Below are 23957 nucleotides of genomic sequence, written 5' to 3'. Positions count from 1 at the left end.
TGGGAAAGTACTAACCAGAAGCCGGCATCTGGAGAACACAAGCAAGGAGACTATTGGATTAAATCCACTCTAAGCCTACGAAAGATACAGAAGATGAAAGTGGAGGCCCTGGGACTTTATGGAATTCAGGAGCTCGAAATAAAGAAGTACAATTGGGGCCTCCACATAGACTTTGATTTTGACTATCAGCAAGACTTAGGCCTTGTGGAAATTCCTCAGCAGTTGCCTTTAAATATGGGAAGAGACTATGGACTGACTGGATTGATTGTTAAGGAAATCTTTCGAGACTCGATGATAGACAAAAAGGACTACCAACAAAACCGGCGGAGAGGGACTAAAAGAGAATTGAGAGCCTCGGATATCCGGAATCCAGGCTAAAAACTGTTAATTTGGACATGTCTTGGGAAAGGACGCAAAGCGGGGAGGGGAGGGAGGGAAGTATTAAATTTAAACAACACTCAAGACCAGGGGGTTTAGTATTAAGAAAATTATGTAAGAAAAAAGGAGAAATCGAGGGAAGAGAATTGGGGTCCAACTTAGGGAAAATTTATTTTTGTTTTTTATAAAAGGACTAATATTAAGATGGAAGAAATGCCAACTTGCTGACATAAGTTTGGGAATAGGGATGCAGGGGAGGGGGTGGGGGGAAGTCAAGGACTAGGGTTAGAAAATAAGATTTTCGGGAACTATTCATGTTTGTTGTTTTTTATGTTTGTTTTGGTGTGTTGTTTGTGTTTATATAAAATGTGAAAACCCAATAAAAATATTTAAAAAAAAAAAAAAAGATCAGAGCAACAGGTGTTACCCTGACCTTAATACAGTAAAAGTCAGAGATTTTCGCATACACCTCTCACACATTTCTCTATTTGCCATCAAGTCAAGCAAGAGGTGTTATCACAGGACGCCTTCCAGCCAGGCCAAAGTACTTGAGGAAGGCGTGGATTATGGCTATTGAAAGCTGTAGCCTAGGGACTGAGGTGTGTGGACTGGGAATGGGTGTGGACTGCGAAGAGTCCTGATAGCCAAATTCAGTCCCCAAGCTTGAGGTTTCTCACTCTTGGCTCATGTGGAACCAGCTCAACCCATTGATGTGAATGGGGAAACCAGCTACACACACACACACACACACACACACACACACAGGCTCTGGGTTCCATCCAGGATCTGAAGTGTACAGCAGATGTGAGGTGATCTAAGACCATATAGACAGAGCAGAGCTGAAACAAAAGTCTCAAGCCCCATGCATCCTGTACATTTAGAACAACAGTACTGTATGTTTCCTGCAAGTATACTATGCTTTTCCACAGTTCTGTTACTTACGGGATCATCCCACTTTGAGCTTGCTGTTAAGGGTATACCGTGTGGTTATTACTGGATATCATTTGCTGTAACTATGTGTTTGGAACTCACTTATGGACCCTATGGCCCTCCAGATGTTGCACTGTATTGCCTATGCTGGCTGGTGCAGATGGAAGTTGGAGCTCGACAGCACCTGGTTCCCCACCCCTGACCTAGATCCAGCAAGGGATATTTACATGCATCTGTAGATGCAGATGTGCCTTTAGATGAGCTTCTGGGTTGGATCCAATTGGATTTGTAGGTGCATTCCCAACAGCAGCCGCTTGTCACATGCAGCAAAGCTTGAGAATGGCTGGGCCAGGGAGATCATGCCTGCAACTGCCACCAGTGAAATAAAGCACCTGTGCACGTAACAGCCTGTGCAAAACACAGCAGAGCATTCTTTTAAATCTATACTTCCAAAGGACAGATGCGTCCAAAGCCTACTCTTTTCTCCTTCCATCTGCAGGCTTCAGAGAATTAGCAACATCTGTTTCTCAGTCTATAGCTGTGGCAATGACATCTTCTGTTACAGCAGCCTACAGCAGCCACAGACATGTAAGTTATCTGTGTGGAGTCCAGAAAAAATGAGATAGTGTAATGTAACTATACTTCCTGTTCCTCTTTGAATGCCACTACTGGGTAGTATAGGAACAAAGGAAGTTGCCTTATTCTGAGTCAGAGTATTGGTTGTCTACAGTGACAGGCAGCAGCTGTCTAGGATTTCAGACAAGGATCTCTCCAGCCCCACCTTGAGCTGCAAGTGATTGAGCAAAGTAGATATTCTACTATTGAGTTGTGGCCCTACCCCCTTTCGAGACCGTTTAAGCAGGGGCAAGTAACTCTGATATGCCTGTCATTGGTCCCCACTCAACCAGTCATGTGCTGAAAGGACTAATCAATCTGCCTTGCAGTGAAGAACGCTGGTAGATGGAAGGCTGTGTAGTCGAGGGGGGGGGATGGCAGGGAAGACCTTGGAATGGCATGCATAAGAGGGATAGTGAGAAGGAAAGTCCCCCCTTTTATGACTGTGGACATAATTTTGTTTGCTCTCAAAATAACCTGCAACAACTTCAGGTATTGTCAACTGCAATGTGGTGCAGTAAATAACACCAACCCATTTGATCTACTGTTTCATTCTGGAACACTCATAAAGGCAGGTTAATATTTCATAGATTTATAAGGCCAGGTCCTCAGCTGGAGAAACTGGCATGGGACCATTGATACCCGCAGAGCTATCATGGCTGATTTGTACCAGCTGAGGACCTTTTATGCTGAGATGTGTGTGTGTGCTTCTGGTTTATTTATTTATTGCCTTAAAGAAGCTATTTGTGCTTGACTGTCAGAAGACAAATATCCTGGCCATGAGCAATGTTGACAGTGTGGAACTGTGTCACCTCTGGTAGAGGCTGGGAAAGCAATTGTTGACTAGTTACAATACCAGGAGCTATTTCCATCTGTCCCCATCCTCGTAACATTTCTTGCAAGGCTGCACCCAATTCCCCTTCATGTTGTAACATAGCAGGGACAACAGAATCCCTATTCAGACTGCATTCTGATTCCCCGCTTAAACTGTGACATCTCAAGGCTAGGCAAGAATCAGGAGCCTACGGAGACGTATGCTAGATTTCAATATCAAAGCAGAGATTTGGGGCTTTCGTTTTTTTCATGAGTTGCTATTGTGACATTATTGAAATGTTGCCGTTGCACTACAAAGGAAATATTTATTGAATATTATTATGTGCCACTGTTATTTGCTTACTTTGTTGGCTGCTTTGAACACAACGTCCCTTGTGGAAAGGCAGCAAATAAAGTCTCATCTGATCTGATCTGCTCCTGGACTGCAGTGCTGCAGAGGGAGAAAGAAATGCTTGATCGCTTTCTTTTAGGGAAGGGACACAGCTCAGGGGGAGAGCATCTGCTTTGAATGCAGAAGGTCCCAAGTTCAATGCCTGGCATCTGCAGGGAGGGCTGGGAATGTCCATTCTCAAACCCTGGAGATCCCCTGCCGCTCAGTGTAGACAATACTGAGCGAAAGGGACCAATGGTATGACTGGAAACAAAGGGTCTGGAAACCAAACCTTAAAAGGAGCGCTTGAAAGAGCTGGGTGTGGTTAGCCTGGAAATGAGGAGACTGAGAGGAGATATGATAGCTATATTCAAATATCTCAAGGGCTGTCACATGGAAGAGGGGACAAGCTTGTTTTCTCCTGCTTCAAGTTAAAAGAAAGGAAATTCCGACTAAACATACGGAAAAACTTTCTGACAGTAGGAGCTGTTCAACAGTGGAATGGTCTCCCTCAGGAGGTTGTGGGCTCTCCTTCCTTGGAGGTTTTTAAGCAGAGGTTGGATGGCCACCTGTCACGGATGCTTTAGCTGAGATCCCTGCATTACAGGAGGCTGGGCTACATGACCATTGGGGGTTCTCTTCCAATTCTACAATTCTATGATTCTATGCGCTGAGTGGAGAGGTATCTTTATATTAGCCTGAGAGCAGCACCTGTGTTCTTAATTTTGATGTAGTGCCTATAAATCTTAGTCATCTTCAACATCCTCATCATTAGTTTTAGGAAATTTATACTAGATGAGACTATTAGTCTGTCTAGTCTAGTTTGGTCTTCTCTAACTGGCAACAGCTCACTTGCTACTTGGTCCTTGCTGTGGGAATTGAAGCTCGAACCTCCTGCATGCTCCCACATATGAACTATGGGCTCATCTCTATTGCTTTTACACTTGGTCCTCAGATTTTTGAGTTCAGAGTAATGGCATAAATATTATGCCTTTGATAAACAACTAGATACAGAAAAAGCTTTTGATAATCTTTCCTGGATTTTTTGGGGGGAAGCTACTGGATTGAATGGGAATGTGAGAGAAATTTGTGAGGTGAATAAATGCAATATATACAAAGTAATTTGCAAGTATAATAGTGAATGGGGTGTTAACAGAAAAATGTATTATCAAAAATTAATGGCACAGATACAGTGTGATCCCTGGTCATGCTGAAATGAATAGGATTGTGCAGTTAGAAAAGGCTAAGACAGCGACTCCTAGCAGTAAGGCATTGCAATGACCTTTCCTCTGGGTTTTTCTTTTAGCTAGTTTTTGATTCCTTCTTCCAAAGGGAGACGTACCTTGAGTGTTTGGACATGATGAGGCCTGTGAGAAAGCAGTGTGATGCTGAGTGGTAGAAGTTAGGTTGCAACAACTTAAGCCAGGGCTTGTCGCTACGGTTGGTGAACTGTCAAGCCTTGTGGTCTCAGCTTCCCTTGAGAAAAAGCATTCCTCCAGACCTGACATCTTCAGTCAACGTCAGGCAGCTGTGGACGCGATTATCAGTACCTTGATCCTTGCTTTCCACTTCAGAGACAGAAAGCTATCATTCCCTCCTCAAGAGCTTTGAAGTGCTCCAATGCTCCCTGTTAAGGGCATCTCTCCCCAACTTCCATCCTGGTGCCCTGTTGCTCTGAAGTATAATACTCCGGACGAAGATGAAGGCAAACAGATTCTCTCCTTGGGCAGTGATGCCTGACATGATGCCCTAATGGCGTCTGAGCTCTAGATGTCTATTTATTTCCTTGCCAGCTCTCTTGGAAGCACCAGGTTGTCAGTTTATGCTCTCTGTCAGAGATTTCTCTTTGGAAGCTAAGCAAACTGAAAGCTGATTCTAGTGAAAGGTTATTTTGTTCATTTCTCCCCACTTCACACTTCACTTTAAAATGAAAATGAAAATCTATCTTTTGAGACTGAAAATCCATATACAGTTCCATGGTAAAGTGCATGTAATGGTACTTACTGGGAGAACAATGAGTTAATAATTGGAGGAGGAGCCACCCAGAGGCAACATGGGAAGAAGAACGCCATGATGTTGTTTGTGTTATGAATACGACAGGTGACTTGTTAGAGGCTCCAGGCCTCAATTGTGTTTTATATTAATATAAATGCTAGGCAGAGCAATACTACCCCCCAAACCACAGTGCTGGAAGGGGCTTGGATGGGGTGAGGTGTCCTCTCAAGTGAGCTTTGCTGGTGCGGGAGCTTCACTGTCAGCAGAGAAGCTTCAGGTGCAATGTGTGACCCATTGTGCCCATCCAAATGTTGGGCATGCAGAGTTTACTGCAGGGGGCATTCTTGTCAGTAGTAGCCCCATAAAAGGGCATTTCAGGGTCTGTGCTGTGCCAACCATGCTGCCATCATTTGAGGGAAAGTGGCCTGATCCAGTCTATTTACAGTGCCAGCCTGGAAACTGGTGCCACCCTGCCCCTTACCTTCCATTAGGGCTGGGTGATGGATGCACTGCTGGCTGTGCCATTCTTTCATATTCCGCCACACTGCTGTTCAGAATTGTGCCCTACGTCCTAAGCACCAGTGTCTGTTCTTGTTGGAAGCCTGAGGGCAGCGCTGACTTTCTGCCAGAGCTGTTTCCAACTGTGTTGCACACCATGAACATGTTTGCTTACACGAGTGAGAACACTGGTCAGGCTTCTGTTTCATCTGAGTCCTACGGAATAATGGAGACACCACCCCTTTCAGCTCAAAGGCAAATGGTAACATCCCTGAGATGGAGGAAGCACAAGGTCCAATGCACCAAGGAGCTTATATCTGAACAGGCATTGTTATGGAGAAAGGAGACACTGGATTGAATAATCTCATGACTGAAGGAAATTACATGAGTAAGCAGCCTCCTCTTGCAATTACTTACATTGCCTTGCCACACCTGCAATCCCCTTCTTCTGATTTCCAACACACACGTACAGGAGATATATTGCATAAAGAGAACCTTAAATGTTGCGTTTTACTGGAGTGGAAGGACCTTATCAGGGCATATGACAATGAAAATAAACTTGGAAGAAATGGGGACAACCATTTATAGATCAGGTGTGGACAACCAAGGGCCCTCAGCCTAAGGGGTCAGTCCAGACTTCTGACAGGAGTGTTTGTTACTCCTCAAGCAACCTGGCAGAAAGAAAGAAAGAAAGAAAGAAAGAAAGAAAGAAAGAAAGAAAGAAAGAGAGAGAGAGAGAGAGAAATGGAAAAGGGGGTGGCAGAATGAGAGAGAGAGAGAGAGAGAGAGAGAGAGAGAGAGAGAGAGAGAGAGAGAGAGAGAGAGAGACATGGGCTGGCCCTTCCCACTTTGGGTTCTGCTCATTGCTGGATTCAGATCTTGACAGTTTACTCCCAGAGGAATGCAGCCTTTTTACACACACACACACACACACACACACACACACACACACACTACTTAAATCTCTGACAATGTAGTACATGATGCCCACTGATCAAAGGGGTGAAACAAGGGCATGATGATGTATGCAGCAACTGTTAATGTTGTTAATATTTTTATTATAGATTATAAATGCTGTATTGATTCGTTAATCATATTATAATACTAATTTTAATAATAATTTTATTATCTGCACCCTGCCCACACCATTTGCCCCAGCCACTCTGGGTGGCTAAACTTTTGCTGTAATTGTGAGGTTTACCTTGTTTTTTAGTTGCCGCTTTGCTAATAGCGTTTTATGGGTTGCAATTGCTTTATTGGTGATTTATTAATTATTTTATATGATTTATGGTGTGCTTGTGATGTTCTGTTGTGTCATGTGTTGTCTGTAAGCTGCTTTGAGATTCACTTGAATGAAAAGTGGAATGGAAATGCAAGAGATCAAATCAAATCAAACTTTGGTCAGGCTTGGGCTGACGTAGGAACATCAAATGCTGCCTGATGCAGAATCGGCCCACCAGCCCATCAAGCTTATTACTGTCTACACTGACTGGGACTGAACCTGGAACTTTCTGCAAGCATCTCATGTGCTCTGCCACTGGGAGATGGCGGTGGGGCCATGAGTGCAATCCTCTAAACATCTATTCAATGGGGCTTACTCCAATGTAAGTGGATTGCAGCTTACACAGTGCATCTGCACAGTGTCATAACCCTGAAGCACCCCGCTCCTTTCCTCTCCTTGGCTGTTGCTTAGTAATGGCAGTTAGTAGAACATAAAACTCTTAATCTTAGGGTTGTGGGTTTGAGCCCCATGTTGGGCAAAAGAATCCTGCACTGCAGGGGGTTGGATGATTACCCTTCCAACTCTGCAGTTCTATGATTTGACGCCTACAGGTGCCACAACTAGCTCCTCGACCATTCCCATGGCTAACTGAAGAACCAGTGGGGCAAAATGTGAAAATATGTGAGAATCTGTTGAGCTTTCTATTTGATTTGGGGAACCTGGACAATTTTGTATGGGCAGGAACCTAGAACAAGGGTGAGGAGCCTTCAGCCTGGGGGCCAAATGCAGCCCTTCCCAGCCTGTCTGTCTGTGTGTCTCTTGCTACCACCCTTTCTCTACCCCAGGCTAAACTCCTCATTGGCCATACTCTGCGCCCTCAAGTGCTTCTGGCAAGCTGGAATGTGTCCTTGAACTCTCATGAGGCCTTTTGTTTCCTGGATGGACAAGAGAGAGGGTGTTGGGATGTGTGTGTGGAAATCAGCATTTTTGTATAATTTACATTTGTTGCTCCAGCTAGTGCTATTTTCCCAGCAAAAGAGGTGCCGGAACTCCCCATGGACACCTCCCTCGTTCTCATAGAATGAGTGGCAGCCACCTAAGAGGTTTTGAAACCCACCTGAAAGGTGCCAGAACTGATTTCCTGTAAGTTCTGATTGAAAGCCCTAGCTTCACCCACTTTTGCTTCTGACCACTCCCTCCGCTGATAAGTGACCCCTGGAACATTGTCCTTGGGCTCAAAAGTTTTCTGGCCCCTGTTACAGAGGCACTGCTGCTTTTGCCGCAAATTTATCTGCTTATTTTTCCTTTCTCCTTCTGTAATTGTGGTGGCTGATTTCAATTTGTGATGTTGCATCCCACCCTAGCATTGCCTTGCAATGAAAGGCAGGTTAGAAACCGTTGCTTGTCTTTCTTTCTTTTATTAATAGAAATATGTACAACATACAAAGCACATTCAATACATTAGGAAACCACAGAAAAAGAACCAGCCATGTATCACAGTAATAGGTTAGAAACATTTTCAGTAAATTAAAAAATAAAATAAAACTGTCTTGGTTGAATTCTGCCCTTCGCTTGCTTCTAGACTGATGTCTCAACAAATTTGTTTTTTTGGTGGGGTTTTTTGAAGAAGAGAAAAGTATTTCTAATTGGTTGTAATTCAGAGATGCACACAGCCTGGAATTTGGATGTTAAAGGGTTGCACGCAGATTGCATTCCTATCTGGTTTTCGCTAGCATGAGGCTGAGTGGAATCAACACACAGCATGTCTTAGTAGCTCCTAATTCTAATGCTTCATTTAAAGCATCCCACTTCTGTAGAGTGACAAAATACATTTCAAAATAGGTTTTTAAAAAATCCATTATAAAAGATTAAAATATTCCATTGTTATAGTGAAAGCATCCCAAACTGTTAAAAGCCTATTGTCAGATGCAATTTGAAAGCAGGAACACTCTCTCCACCCTCCCCACATGAGATGAAAATTAATTCAACTTTCTATACGTAACATTGCATATAAACAGCAGTTTAGCCTGATGCACATTTTTGGAACTCATGTTTTTAAAAATTCATGACAACAGGGATTCCAAAGATCCAGAGATCTTAACAATGAAGCAAAAGTAAGGTGAATACCACTTCGGGTGTACAAAGATCTTTATTCAGTGCAACTATTTACAATATTGAAATGTCAGTATAAGGAAGCAAAAGCTAGTTGCAGCTTCTTTAGCTGCTGGTATAGACTGTAAAAGCAAAAGGTTTGCAATAACCACATTTAGTATTGACAGTATTTGGAATAAGTGCTCAGGATACGATGTGTTTTGTTCTCAATACAGCCCTGCTAGGGAGACAGAGGCAGGGACTGGTCCAAGGAAGGTTCATGACTGCGTGGGTTTGCAACGAGGTATCCCTGATCCCAATCTGATTCACAACCCACTGTGCTGCAATGGTCATCTGTCAATAGTTGACTGCGCACATTTCACAACATATTAAAACAGAGAGAGCATAGGCTGAGCATTGCCCCCCAGAGAACACAATTCTGCCTTTCCACTTGCTGAATCAAACTCCTCCTCCCTCCCCCCGCTTCTTGTCTATTTGCTCCTCTGCCTCTGCACCAGGCTCCTCCATTTCTCATCATCGTTCCCTCTGCTTCCTATTATTTCTGCCTTAAATCAATTTGTGTTAAACAATCACCATTGCCCATGACAACTCCACTTTATTTCTGTCTCTCTTCTGCTCATTTGGAAGCAGACTTCGTGGTGCCATCCTAACAAATGAGAGTTATTTAAAGAGTGGCCCAGTTCCCCCTTTTAAAAACAACAACAACACCATGATGCTTTGATCCTGCAGCCCGATAAGCCAACCAGCCTGCCCACACCCCCAGATGATCAGTCACAGTAAAGTATGACTAGCATAGCTAGTTCACATAGCCTAGCAGAGTGCTATGTAAACAAACCAGAGATGCTGGTGAAACATCATGCAATAGGGCGGCAGATGGGGCTGGTTCTACTACTAGATAAACTGAAGGGTACTTTGCGAGTGGCTGGGCAGGAGACACAATACGTCTGATCCATTGGGCAGAATCTACCAGGAAGTTACGCTTGAGTGTCACTGAGTCTTGGACTCTCTCAAAAGCTCCATCATCTCATCCCTGGCCTTTAAACAAAATTGGAGACTCCAGAAACCAAATCTGGGATTTTGTGTGTGCAAAGCATGTGTTCTTCCATTCTGCTGCGACCCTTCCCACAGTTCCTGTTTGGTTGTGTTTGCCACCTTGCTTATTGGCAAAGTGGGAGTCATTTACATTTGTCTTCGTCAGGAACCACCCAAAATCCTGAGCCAGCTCGAAACCTGGCCAGGGTGCCCTTTGTTCTATGCTGCTTAAAAGGCATAGCGGGTGTAACCTGGTGCAGAACAAAAGCACCAGCTTGTGAAGCTCTGATCCTGTGGACAAATAAGCACCTGCCCAATCAGAGCTGAACAAACTCACTTTGCATGGCACCTTTGGACCAGACTGTCATCATGCTCTTACAGTGGTGCAGCTGAATGTATACTTCTCCTAGGGAGCAGGCCTGAATGCACAATTTTGAGCCAGTGCAGAATTTTGGATTTGTCACAAATGTTTAAAGCAAATTTCTAGCCCTTATGGGTTCAGAGATAAAGCTGAAAACATCTGGGTTGATCTCCACCATCAAGTATGGAACTTGGGGTCCCTTCCAACTCTATGATTCTATGATTCTACTACTCAAGGTATTCCAGTGCTTTGTGTGAATGAATGAATAAATCAATTTATTTCGGTCACTGGCCAGAACGAGTGCCTCGTGTTTCTTCCAGGAGCTAATAGAAACATGCTAAAACATAGAAAAACACAGATGTTCACAAATGCACTTACTTTTTCTAATTAATTTTCATTGCGGAATTTGGTTTTTCTCCGTGCAGAAATCAGGTAGGGAGGGTTGCAAGTTTGCATATTTTCCTGCTTATGCATCACATGTCAGTGCAATGTCTCTCAGGATCAAGGCATCAAAGTCCGAAACACAGGTTAGTTCTCCGTTTTTGCATCCTTCTGTTCTCACCAGGGGGAAAAAATCACCTCTTGTCTTTCCCAACCCCCCCCCCCCATCTCATCTTACAGCTCCTGCTCTCCATCATCCCCTTTCAGACCCACCTGAGGTTATTGCCCTATCATGGGCTCACCAGAATAGTCTTCATAAGCTCCTAGTTGTGAACATCTCTGCAAACTGGCTCCAAGTGTGGAACTTCAGAACCCTGAATGAACTGACTGATGAACGCTAGATTGGTTTGAAAATTCCCTTGATGATTTAGAAGTGGTGAAGGTGGTGTGTTTACTGGGGCCTTCTCCCATTGTGGAACTTGTGCTGTTGGCTTCAGAAGATCAGGGAGGCATCCTATTGGCTGCAAGAAAACACAGGCTAAAGATTTGTGCAACGCATGCATTTATTTGTTTGTTATTCACCCCACATCTGGCATTCAGTTTAGAAAAGTTAGTCAATAAGTTCTTTCAGATATGATCTTAAATCTTGTCTTTTTCAACTCAGGTCTACTCATATTGATCTGGTGTTTCTTGCATTACTTCCCCCCTCCCTTTCTCAATAGCAGGGGAAGCTTTCTTTTTCATTTTTTCTCCCCCGTTATTAGCTTACTATGTACTAAACTTTGCTTAGTCTTCAGCTAGATAGTGATGAATGCCACAGTATTATTAGTTTCACTATTTATGCCTGTATTGGGGGGGGGGAAGAAAAAAAGAATGAGAGCATGGGAAGAGGGGAGGGAATATCTGAAAATGTGCAGGGAATAAAATCCAGAAACTGCCAGCTTTTGTAGAGATGTATATTGATTTCATCACACTGTATGTGGAATTAAGGTATTGGGATCAGAATATGATTTTGTTAAAAGGAAAAAAAAACACCTCTGTAAAAAAGCCAAGCAAACTGCAGAGAGAGAGAGAGAGAGAGAGAGAGAGAGAGAGAGAGAGAGAGAGAGAGAGAGAGAGAGAGAGAAGTATAATCACCCCTGGCTGTTGTAGGTCTGATAAACATCCATAGAACACATCACCACATGTGATTTCAAAAAGTCCACATGCCTTCATCTCCTGCACTGGCTTTTTAAAGAGGAAGCTGATAAACAAGAAGGTGTGTAGCAAGTTCTTCGGGAATCAGCCTGAAGCTAAGTAAAGAGATTCTGATTTCCCCCGCTTGTATCACAGAAAAATAATGCTTTGGTCACGCTACTTCTAAAAGGACAACACACACTTTTTGGATATCTGCTCAAATACACACAATATCTAGACAAAAAGCAAACTGTGTGTGTGTTACAGTGAATGCCCAGCATTTGGTTAATGTCAATGTTCAAAGCTGAATGTTGATAACATCTGGTGGGTTTTCTGAATATCTGGGCACACCAGCATATTTCCTCACTTTTCAGACACCCTCAGGCAGGGGAGCACATCCCGTTTCACCACCAGAGGCAAAACTGGAACATGTTGCCACCCCTGCTTGATGCTGCCCTGCCAGACACTGTTCCCATCTTACCTGTGTTGTGTGGTGGCACCTGAGAACTGCGGCACTGACTTCCGGTGAGATCTGATGAGATCTCACCAAAGTCTCATAAGAGCTCATGCACTCCATGAGACCAAGGTGGGAAATGGTGCCACTGCTGTGCTGCTTCTCCGCTGTAGGAGGAGATAATGGGAAGGGTGGTGGAGGTGAGGTTGATGACACCTCTTGGGCTTCTGCCACTTGAGGCAGGTGCCTCACCCTGCCTCATCAGTGGGCCAGACCTATCTTCAAGTGAACATGGTTAATTCCTATTTAGGCAACACTCACTGTTGATGCTGATAATCACCTAAACCTGGATGGGGAAACCTGTGGCCCTCCAGAATTTGTTGGACTAGAACTCCCATCATCCCCAACTCTTGGCCATGCTAGCTGGGGCTGATGGGAATCGGTGTCCAAGAAAATACGGAGGGCCACTGGGTCATCACATCTGACCCAAACCATGGTTTAGTTGAGAGGTAGACATCATGGTACTCTCCAGATGCTACAGCTCCCATCTTTTGTAACCGTTGGCCATACTGGCTGGCGCTGAACATCTGCAGGTCACCACATTGCCCAGCCCTGGTTTAGTTATCAGGTTCAAGTCATGGTGAGTTTCAGGCTCATGTGATCCCAACTCGGTTCCTGGAGTGGAACAGAGCTCAGTCCTCCCTTAGGAGTGGGACAATTATTCAAAGCGGGAGTGGGGCTGAAAATTATGAACACCACTGCCTTTATTAAAACAGCCCCCATTCAAAGCTCCCATTGAAAGCCACCAGCCATTTACCAAAGGCTCAGTGAAAACTGGTTTTACAGCCTGCCTGGAACAGAAAAAAGGTGTTATTGTGAAAGACCCAGCAAGCCACAGTCTAGAGTTGGTAAGCTGCTTTTGCCTTAGCAAGCCATGAGTCCTAGAGACCTGTGCGTTAAGCCCACCCAATAGCACAAAAGAGAGGAACTTGCTAAATGCCCTTACATTATTCCTTTTTACTGATAGATTGCCCCCACCTGCAAATGGTAGTCCAGCGTTGTAAAGTTCCTCTTTCCTAGACATGAAAATCCACCTAGAAGGTTACGGCAGCTTTCCACATCTTATCACCTCCGTAATACTGTGTAACATTATTTATCTGTAGATTTAATGCAAGTTCAGTGATCTTTAGAGATTAACATTGAGAAGCGTGATATTAAAAAATACCCAGAGGCTTTCAGAAAGCTATTTGGAGCACAGAATTGCAGCCTCCCCCCCCCCCCCGTCCAGTTCCTTTGTCTGGGAAGTGGCGTGGATGGCATTAATAAATCAAAAATTTGTTTTCAGATTTGTATCAAGGGCTGTGAAATAGGGATGAAATTTATAATACCCTTCTATTCCATAATTGTTTCTATACATGAGAGAAATGTGGAATCCTCACCACAATCACATCCCCTGCACCCTGTTTGCTCAGGGCAACTTCCTTTTGATCCTTTAGTGTTTGGTACCATCACTGGAGATCACAGCTCTAGTTCATTTAGAAGAGACTTGTGCACAATGTAAGGCCTGCATCCTGATCACAACACTCTCTCACTCTACTTGCCACCCTCTGGCAGTGACGTAGCATGGGTTGCCAGTGCCTGGGGCCACACGGGAGGCAGAAGTGGGAAGGAGGGAAATGAACGGAGTACACATGCACATTGAACTGCCTAATGCATCACCCAGGAGGTCACAGCCGCAGAGATAGGAAGAGTCATTCCATTGACTGGAGATAGCACTTCCTGGTTAGCATAGAGAAGCCATTTCAAGAAAATTGCTTGCAAAAATGTGCACACATTTTCATGAGGACTTTTAAAAATAAAAACATCACAAACTGGTGTGAAATTAGGACAGCTGAAAAGATTGGAAAAGCAAGAAAATGAAATGGACAGATTCCCTAATTTCTCATATATCATTAATCAAAAAAGCACAACTGTTTCATGACTACGCTTCAATCTAAATGAATAACATAAACCAGATTGAGAAGAGGCTATAGCAACATGAAATAGGAGTGGGTAGGTGGGTGGGTGGGTGTCTGATGAGTGGGATTAGGACAGTGAACTTTAATGCAATAGTAGGGGTTAAACAAAAGCTATTTAGCGGTCTAGAAGAAAATGTCTTCTTATTCTTGCTGATTCTTTCCCCCCCCCCGCCCAGTGCATCATTTAAGAAGATCATAATTATATATATTTTTAATCTCACCATACTTCAACTGGTTGCAGCCTGAGTGCCCCCCTGGAATTAAATCTTTTACATTAAAAAAAGAAAAGTAATCTCATATTAGAGCTGTCAACCCCACTGTGATATTAAGATATATTTAAAGACATTCGTTTTCATGGTGCTGCGTGCTAAGCTTCCCTTGCTGTCCTCTAATTCTTCACAAGGTGTGACAGCCTTGTGTTCCGGTGGTGCTTGGCAAGCTGCGCTTGAATTGCGTTTCTCGTTTGCTCAAATCTATCACGGTTTGCTCTGTGCAATGTGGAAGGAGCCATGTGAGCTGGCCAAGAGGAACAGAGGCAGAGGACAAACAGCAGGCTGCACCTCTTCTCCGCCACCGCCACATCAATCTGTGTTTGCCTTAGACAATTGCCGATGGGAACTGGGCTGGCTGAATGAGCCAGAGGGCCGAGGCAGGGAATCATCTTTTTGAGAAGTGATTTATGAAAATTGAGTAAATGCAATTGTGACAGCCATTTCCCCACTTCTTGTGAAATAATACTTAGATGGACTGACTCTTCAAAGTTAGTGGGGAGGTATCAATAAAAAAATCAAGGAATACAGTCAGCTGCATAAAGTGAAAGGTACTGAATCAAAGACACTTTGATCACTATTCCTCTGTTTTCCCAGCCTCTTGATGAGCCTTGCCTTCTTACTTTTAAGATCACTACGACATGTGCTGCTAAGAAGGTATTTTTTTAATCTTCAGTGCATTAAGGACACAAGAAGAGCCTGTTGGATCAGGTCAATGGCTAGCATACCCTCCAACATTTCTCCAATGAAAATAGGAACATCCTTTCCAACATCCTGCTCTCCCAATGGCCAACCAGATGGCTACAGGATGTGCAAAAAAAGGACCTGAGCATGACAGCACTCTCTCCACTTGTGATTTCCAGCTATTGGCATCCATAGGCATAGTGATGATGACGATGATGATGATGAAGAAGAAGATGTTAATTTATTTATACCACACCCATCTGGCTGGGTTTCCCTAGCCACTCTGGGTAGCTCCCACCAGAATATTAAAAACATGATAAAAGATCAAACATTAAAAACTTCCCTAAACAGGGCTGCTTTCAGATGTCTTCTAAAAGTCTGATAGTTGTTTATTTCCTTGACATTTGATGGGAGGGCATTCCACAGGGCAGGAGCTACTACTGAGAAGGCCCTCTGCCCGGTTCCCTGTAACATCACCTTGCAGTGAGGGAAGCACCAGAAGGCCTTCGGAGCTGGACATCAGTGTCCAGGCTGAACGATGGGGGTGGAGACCCTCCTTCAGGTATACAGTGGTACCTCAGGTTAAGAACCTAATTCGTTCTGGAGGTCCATTCTTAAGCTGAAACTGTTCTTCACCTGAGATACCACTTTAGCTAATGGGGCCTCCCGCTGCCACCGTGCTGCCACCGCATGATTTCTGTTCTCATCCTGAAGCAAAGTTCTTAACCTGAGGTACTATTTCTGGGTTAGTGGAATCTGTAACCTGAAGCGTCTGTAACCTGAAGCGTCTGTAACCCAAGGTACCACTGCACTGGGCCAAGGCTGTTTAGGGCTTTAAAAGTCAGCACCAACACTTTGAATTGTGCTTGGAAATGTACTGGGAGCCAATGTAGGTCTTTCAGGACTGGTGTTATATGGTCTCAGCGGCCCCTCCATAGTGACTCTGATAGAGGAGGAAGAAGATAGCAGTTGTGGGCAGGAGCCATTGATAACCCTAAATATGCCCAGGGCTTTTTTTCAGCTGGAACTCGATGCAACACAATTCCGGCACCTCTCAGATGGGTGCCATAGCAATTATAAGAGAACAAGCAAGGCGTTCATGATGAGTTCTGGCACCTCTTTTTTCTAGGGGGGGAAAAAGCACCAAATTTGTCCAATCCTCTTTTGAAGCCATCCAAGTTGGTGGCCATCACTTCTTGTGGGAGCAAATTTCATAGTCTTAACTATGTGCTGTGTGAGAAGGACTTTCTTTTGTCCGTCTTAAGTCTTCCAACACTCAGCTTCAATGGATGTCTACAAGTTCTGGCGTTATGAGGGTGCGAGAGAACATTTTCTCTATTCAGTTTGTCTGCACCATTCATGCGTTTCTACACCTGTTACAACTGCAACAAAGAAACCAGTACTATAATGGTAAAATGTATACATTGATCAAGGCATTAAAAAGTGGTGCTTGTGAGTCCTTATGGTTGCAAAGAGACTTGTGCTTCAAGGTTGGATAGGTGAAGACCCACCATCCATTCCTCAGTGGTCCTTCCACAGTTGAACATCTATCTTAATAATGAACAATCTCATTTGGATACCAATTTGGGTGTATAGCAATGTCTATGTTTAAAGTAAGATTGGTGGATTATTCTTATTGTTCATGGGAAATGATGCTGTCTCCTCTTTTCTGCTATATTTGCAATTAAAAATTAGAAGAAAAGCACAGAGTTAAATGAAGCCTTATAGGCTGCTTGGTAGTAGTCTAACCCTCTGTCTGAGGTGGCAAATCCAGAGCTAATTCCAACAGATATCTATTCTGCCTCTGCTTCAAGACCTCCAGCAAGGGAGAACACAGCACCAATGAGGGTGACTGATTCTATGGTGGACCTACTATCCAGAGGATTCATCTAATGTCCAGACCTGGAAGGGTGGGCATGCATGGGAGCCAAAATGGAGGAAGAGGAATTTTGTGTGTGGCTGAAAAGCAACATCTATGAACAAACCCACCATAATATTATTTATCATCATCACCAGTGCTTGGCTTATAATTTACAGGCCCAGATTCTTTGGGGAACATGAACAGCCTGAGATGTTCCATACCTATTCAAAATTATGCTCCTCAGATCTCCCTGATGTCCAGATCAGCTAATGATTAAATTCAGCCTCACAACCACAACATGTCATATATGCCATGCATCTACATGAAGGGGTCTTGCTTTTGATAGCTTCATTTTCTAAGTGCAGCAGCCTTAGTCTGTGCATCATTTAGACAGTCAGGCCTTCAATCTGTTACCTGCAAAGGTATGAAAGTCTTAGGCAGCTTGTCAAGGATCCTTTAATTCGGGGGTGGTGGCCTTTTGATGTGGTTGGACTCCAACTCCCATCAGCCCCAGCCAGCATAAGAATGAAGGGCACTGTAGTCCAACAACCTCTGGAATGTCACAGGTTCCCCATTCCTGCTTTAATCGAGGCCCTTTTCTCCCTTTTACTAGGCTCTGCCATTCTGAAAGTAGAAATTTAAAATGCTTTGGTTTGCGACAACTATATTTGTCTATATGCTGCGCCAGAATGATCATTGCCCAGCAGTATAGATTTCCAGCATCTTAGCGTTAGTTTTGTGTGTGTGTGTGGCAGTGGGATGGTGTTATAACAAGGCAACATCTGGGTAACTTTGTATTGTTTACAAGGACCAGCTCACCCTTGTAGCTTGCCCGCCTCTGAGCAATGGATCCACCATTCATTAATTATAATCTCAACAAATGCAGATAAAATTTAAGAAGGGGTGGCATATGAGGGTCTAAAGGTAAAGGTAAAGGGACCCCTGACCATTAGGTCCAGTCGTGACCGACTCTGGGGTTGCGGCGCTCATCACGCTTTATTGGCCGAGGGAGCTGGCGTACAGCTTCCGGGTCATGTGGCTAGCATGACTAAGCCACTTCTGGCGAATCAGAGCAGCGCACGGAAACACCGTATACCTTCCCGTCGGAGCGGTACCTACATTATCTATTTGCACTTTGACGTGCTTTCGAACTGCTAGGTTGGCAGGAGCAGGGACCGAGCAACGGGAGCTCACCCTGTCGGGGGGATTCGAACCGCCGACCTTCTGATCGGCAAGTCCTCAGCGCCACCCGCGGCCCTACGAGGGTCTAGCTCACTCCTAATATCATGACTCAGAACAGATTTCCCTGATTTATTTTATAAACTCTCTTGGGCATGGCTGTTCCAATAAGAGAGATGGAAACCACATCAAAGAAGGAGTAGACACAGCTAATTAAAATTAAAAAACACCTTTAGACACAATCCAGACATGTTAAGTGTTTTTAAGTCCCAACAATTTCAGTGGCAAAGATTTAAATATGTGCTTGACCCATGGAAATAAAACAGACCAAGTCCAGCATGGGAGCACCATCTAGTCAGATTTGTTTATTAAAAATGTCAATCATAATTCAGAAATGTGTCCACTGCAGTGTCCCATCTTTTTTGTGTGAGGCCCACAACATTCTGTGACCATTTTGTTTTAATTTTACTAAATCAAAGTGAAGGGGATTTTTCAAAATATACTTTTTGGGAAGCTGTCCACGGCTATTATGCAGAAGTGCACGTCTAGCCAGATTTTAAAATAAGCAGACAGTGGTGAGGCTATATTGTCTGCAAGCTTTAATATTTTAGATGCGATACAACACAACCCATTACATGCAGATGGAATATGATGCCACTGTCACTAGGAAATCAATTAGAGAAGTATTGTGCAATGGCTAAAAATGCTCTAGCATCAAAAGGTCCAAAATTGCATGAGAATGACTTCTTGATTTTAGCCTGATCCTAAATAAGCTCATTTAGCAAGAATGTCCAGTGAACTCAATCAAACTCACTTCCTAGCAAGGCAACTTAGGCTTGCTATCGCTGTCTTCTCAAGAAGTATTGTAGCACAGCAGAATGCCTCTTTACAGCACTGGGTTGACAAGTTCATGAATTTTTACTAGTTTTTCTGTACTTACAGTGTGTGTGTGCGTGTGCACGCTACGGTGAATATCCAAAAGACATGGCTGTTGAGGCTCACCTGTGTATATTGGCAAATCCAGACACATTTGGGCAATGTCTGAAAACTCTTTACATCATGAATATTCACTGGTATATATCTAAAAAGAGGTCAAACACAAATCAATTTTCTGATATATCTAAAAATGGGATTGTCAGTATTCACAAAAATGCCAACAGCCAATAGTCACTGTCCTATTTCAGACAATTATAGTAACATAAGGGTAGCCAGAGGACCCAAATCCAGCTCTGATGAGCAGGGGCAGATATGCTAGACCACAATTCCCATCATTCCTGGTCATGGTGGCTGGAGCTGAAAGAAGCTGGAGTCCAACAACAATGGAAGGGCCATAGGTTCTTCATACTGCTTTAAAGGCTTCCCATCTTGTTGATGTTAGGCATGGGCTTCCAGTACATTTCTGGGCCTAATCTACAGTGCTAGTTTTAACCTATGAAACCTTCCATGGCTCTGGACCCCAGTTCCTTATGGAACACATATTTCCATATCAGCATACATGGAGCCTGAGCTCATCATTGGAAGACCTCCTCAAAGTGCCATCATAGAGAGTCTTTTCTGTGGTGGCCCCCTGTTTATGGAACACTCTCCCCAAGGAAACTCACCTGGCACCTACATCTTCATCTTTTTTGCACCTGCTGAAGACTTTCCTCCCTCTCCCAGACATTTGACTGCTGTACTTTTCTGCTGCTTTGGAGAGTACCTTTTCATTGGCTATTTTAACTGGTCAGTTTTTCTGGGGATTATACTGATGTTGTTGTGGGAGAAATACATTTTTTTTAAATAAAAAAACCCCACCTCGGTGGTATAATGCATTGTCACTTTTTTGGGGTGTTTTAAAAATGTTATTGTATTCATTTCTTATATTTTCATAATAAGTTGTCTGGGGTCTCTTTTATATATGGTGATGAATGGTAATCAAGATCTACTTTCTGACCACCTTTTTATGAATGCAGGCTAAGGCCACATTGTAACCAGGAAGGAAATGTAAAAAAAATGCATATCTTTAATATTGCAATTGTAATATTTTGCCCAAGAGGGGTCAAAATCCAGAATCTATAATGAATAAACAATTCCTGTTCAATCACAAAAATGCGTCATATCATTATTCCGTTCTCACAACTGAAGAGTCACAGTCTAAATGTGAACACAGATCTCAATGGCCACTGATGGCTATTATTCAGAATTGATGAACTGAGGCTTTCAAGTGAAGCAGGAAGCAAAATGCAGTGTGAGATGTACCTCTCAATCACAGATCTCCTTCCATCACTGCCTCCTGCAAGTCACTGCATCAAATGTTCCTGCTAAGCTGATCTCCTGCTTTTGCTGGGTTTGTGATCAGAGGTCTCACTTTGGGTCCTGCCACAATGGCTTGCCCTTTTCGACGACCTACGTTGATAGCAGTGGTGGTGAAGCATTTTTTCAGCACATATAGCAACTGCATCCAAGTTGCAGGAGCAAAATTGCATGACTTGTGGCCCACAAAGCCAAACAAAGCCTAGCAGCTATGTGCAGTCATACCTTGTGTTACATCCCGCAGCAACCCGGAAGTACCAGAACAAGTTACTTCTGGGTTTCGCCGCTTGTGCCTGCACAGAAGTGCCAAATCGCGCCGTGCACCTGCACAGACGCAGCACTTTGAGTCGCAGGCATTTCACATTACGGATGAGCCTCCAGAACGGATCCCATCCGTAACACGAGGTACCACTGTACTGGAGTCCACCAGGAGCTCAACAAACTGCCTGTCATTTTCCCCAAACTAGTTGTGTAGAACGCTAAAAATGAGAGCGGTTGTCAAGCAGGCCATGATATATGGTGAGCAATTCGTCCTCAGAATCTACTGGATGGCTCACAAGCCTGGCTGTGCACAGGTTACTATCATAGAGGCAACTGCCTGCCAAAATCCCAATTTGGCTGGGAGCTCATCAATATGTCACAGTCTCCATCCCTTTGCAGCAGGTTCCTCTCTTCTGACTGGCTTCCCTTCTCTACAGATTCCAAACTGACCTTCAGTAGCAAGATGCTCCTGGTGTGAGGTTCTACCAATCATACTGTCACTTTTATTTTTACATTGGAATGTAGGAAGCTGGCAGGAGTCTTCCCCCATTTTACCTGGTGATAGTCTTACCTGGGATCAAACATGAGACCTTTTGCATGCAAAGCATTGGCTCTACCCTTGAGGTACAGCCCTTGTAATTTTCATTTGTCATTTCTATGTCCTGCCTTTCATCACAAGATATATTGATGCTTCCCTTTCTTCTCAGGGCTTATGGTCCTGTGATGTGCTTAGAACACAGCAGGAATGGACAAAATATATCATAACATGTACCCCAGAGCCCAGCTGAGCCACTTGTGACTCTTCCAAGTTTTGGAACAGAGGAACGCAGGAAGCATTTGAGCATAGAAAGTCAAACTCTTGGCCAAACGAACTCAGTGTTGTCTAACTGGCAGCATCTCTCCAGAGTTTCAGACAGGGGACATTTGCAACCTTTTGCATGCTAAGCAGGTGCTCTGCTATTGAGCTACAGCCTTCTCCAAAAAGCAAGCTGAAGGTACCAGCTTTGGCTTCTCATACCATTGTGAAACGGAAAGCCATACCTGGGGATAAACAACTCTGTCAGTTTCACTCAGTTTCTCATATTTCCAATCTTAAAATTGGTTCACCACCTTTCTGTACCGCTTTGAATCTGTTTAAAAAATCCTCACAAAAACTGACCGGCAGTTTCTCATAATGCACACATTTTAAAGCTACTAATAACGCATTTGTGCTCATTTCCCCCTAATATGTGCATTTTTTGGTGCACACCCTTTGGACAGAGAACTGCTTTGCAACATTCAGAGAAGTGCAAATATTGACGGATAGCTGGAATTTGGTCTGTGCTATATTAGAAAGTGCAAATTAACAATGCTCCTGTTAAAATGCAAACTGAATCAAATTTATTCCCCCTTCCTAGTCACACTTGATGCAACCTGGTCTTCTGTTGCATTTTTAAAGGCAATGCCAGCTCAATGCTAATCTGAAGGGGACCTCAAGTGGCACTTCCCTGATGAAGAAACAGGAAACAGGAAACACTGTAAACAGTTCTGCTTCACCATTGAGACCTCAGTTCCTGCCATCACCTCTCTGTTTCCTCACACAGTGCTCCCAGAAGCAGGTTGTGCCACTGAGAGCCAGTGTGGTGTAGTGGTTAAGAGCGGTAGTCTTGTAATCTGGGGAACGGGGTTCGCTTCCATGCTCCTCCAGAGCGTGGCGAACCAGAGCAGCACACAGAAACGCTGTTTAACTTCCCGCTGGAGCGGTACCTATTTATCTACTTGCACTTTGACGTGCTTTTGAACTGCTAGGTTGGCAGGAGCAGGGACCGAGCAACGGGAGCTCACTCCGTCATGGGGATTCAAACCGCCAACCTTCTGATCGTCAAGCCCTAGGCTCTGTGGTTTAACCCACAATGCCACCCGTGTCCCTAGTGGCGAGGTTGGCATGGTGCAAATGCTCTGGTGAAGCCAATCCAGTGCGCCCAGGGGTGCCTCTACACCATGCTGACCCCCCCACCCTGGTAATCTGCAGTGATGCTGGTGATGGGTAAGCAGTGCCGCACCACCACTGCTGAGAAGCTCTGAGCTATGGCCACTGAGCTATGGCCCTCCATGTTTCGCGCTATGGAGGAAGAGATGCGCTTGTGGGATTTCCTTGCCTCATCTTTCAAAATGACCTGTGCCTTGATGGGAATGGGGGCGGGGCTGTCATTTGTTGCTCTCCTTCAGGAAGCAAAGCAGTGGCCTCACCACTGAGCCATGACCCTTCACCTAACGCTGAAGGCAAAGAAGAAAGTCTTTGTTCATTAGGCAAACGTTAATATTTCTATTTACAACTGGACTGGAAATGCTCCAAGTGATTCTTTTTCTTTTCTTTTTTTCATTGTCATGAATTTTGAATGTTATCAGAAAGGTACTCTGAATTAGGAAGTCACTGCTCAAATTCCAGGGAAAGCGATGCATGCCAATAAACTATTTTAGCATGTTGTAGGTTTCTTTTGTTTCCGTCGCACAAACGCCCATCTACCGAGCTTTGTGCTTTTGCCTTTAATGAAATGATTAGCCCCATCAGGCTGGTGACCTGCTACAATTAAAAAAATGATGGGATTCTGTTCCTCACCCCCCCAAATTCAAATTCCCACCTCTTATGAAACAGAAGCACTTCATCTTCAAATGTTAACATGTCATACTAATGATAAATCTTTTCTGCTCTGGGGAAAAAAAAGAACACTTCACTTCTTTCACATCAGTTACTAGCTGGAATATTGGAAGCTTGAATTATATTTTCGCAACATGATTTTGAGGGCCACTTCATGCATTACGTTTGATGACATGGAGATGATTAATCTCAGAGCTGGACAAGGAGCCTGCTTTGGGGCTAACTAAATGCTAAGCATAAATGTGTGCAAGAGAAACTCCTTTTTTTCTTTTCAGGAAAATCACCCTAGGGAGGGGGGATTTTGAGTGGAGAAATGGCAAAGGAGGTACTTAACCCATTCCACACCTGTATTTTCTCTACGTCATGCTTCTCCCTTCATGGATCAAAATTATGTTGA

The 23957-nt window shown here is 43.9% G+C and overlaps 1 protein-coding gene across 8 annotated transcripts in view; it reads right to left on the bottom strand.

Moving 5' to 3' along the window:
* Positions 1–8240: 8240 nt before the first annotated feature.
* LOC308586926 (uncharacterized protein) overlaps positions 8241–23957 on the bottom strand; it is an 81422-nt gene continuing 65705 nt past the window's right edge. For 5 of the 8 annotated variants that reach the window (XR_014008127.1, XR_014008129.1, XR_014008131.1 and 2 more), the window contains one exon: positions 8241–11249. Coding sequence is in view for 2 of the 8 variants with exons in the window: in XM_081194140.1 (XP_081050266.1) it covers positions 11230–11249 (20 nt within the window). In the remaining 6 variants the exon portion in view is untranslated. Of the gene's footprint in view, positions 11250–13635; positions 17815–18449; positions 19451–23957 lie in introns of those variants that run through there. The other 3 variants (XR_014008130.1, XR_014008128.1, XM_081194141.1) reach the window with 3 other exon arrangements.

Source organism: Podarcis bocagei, assembly GCF_964188305.1.
Source record: "Podarcis bocagei genome assembly, chromosome: 5".
Lineage (NCBI taxonomy): Eukaryota > Metazoa > Chordata > Lepidosauria > Squamata > Lacertidae > Podarcis > Podarcis bocagei.
This window is presented reverse-complemented; position numbering and strand designations above follow the sequence as displayed.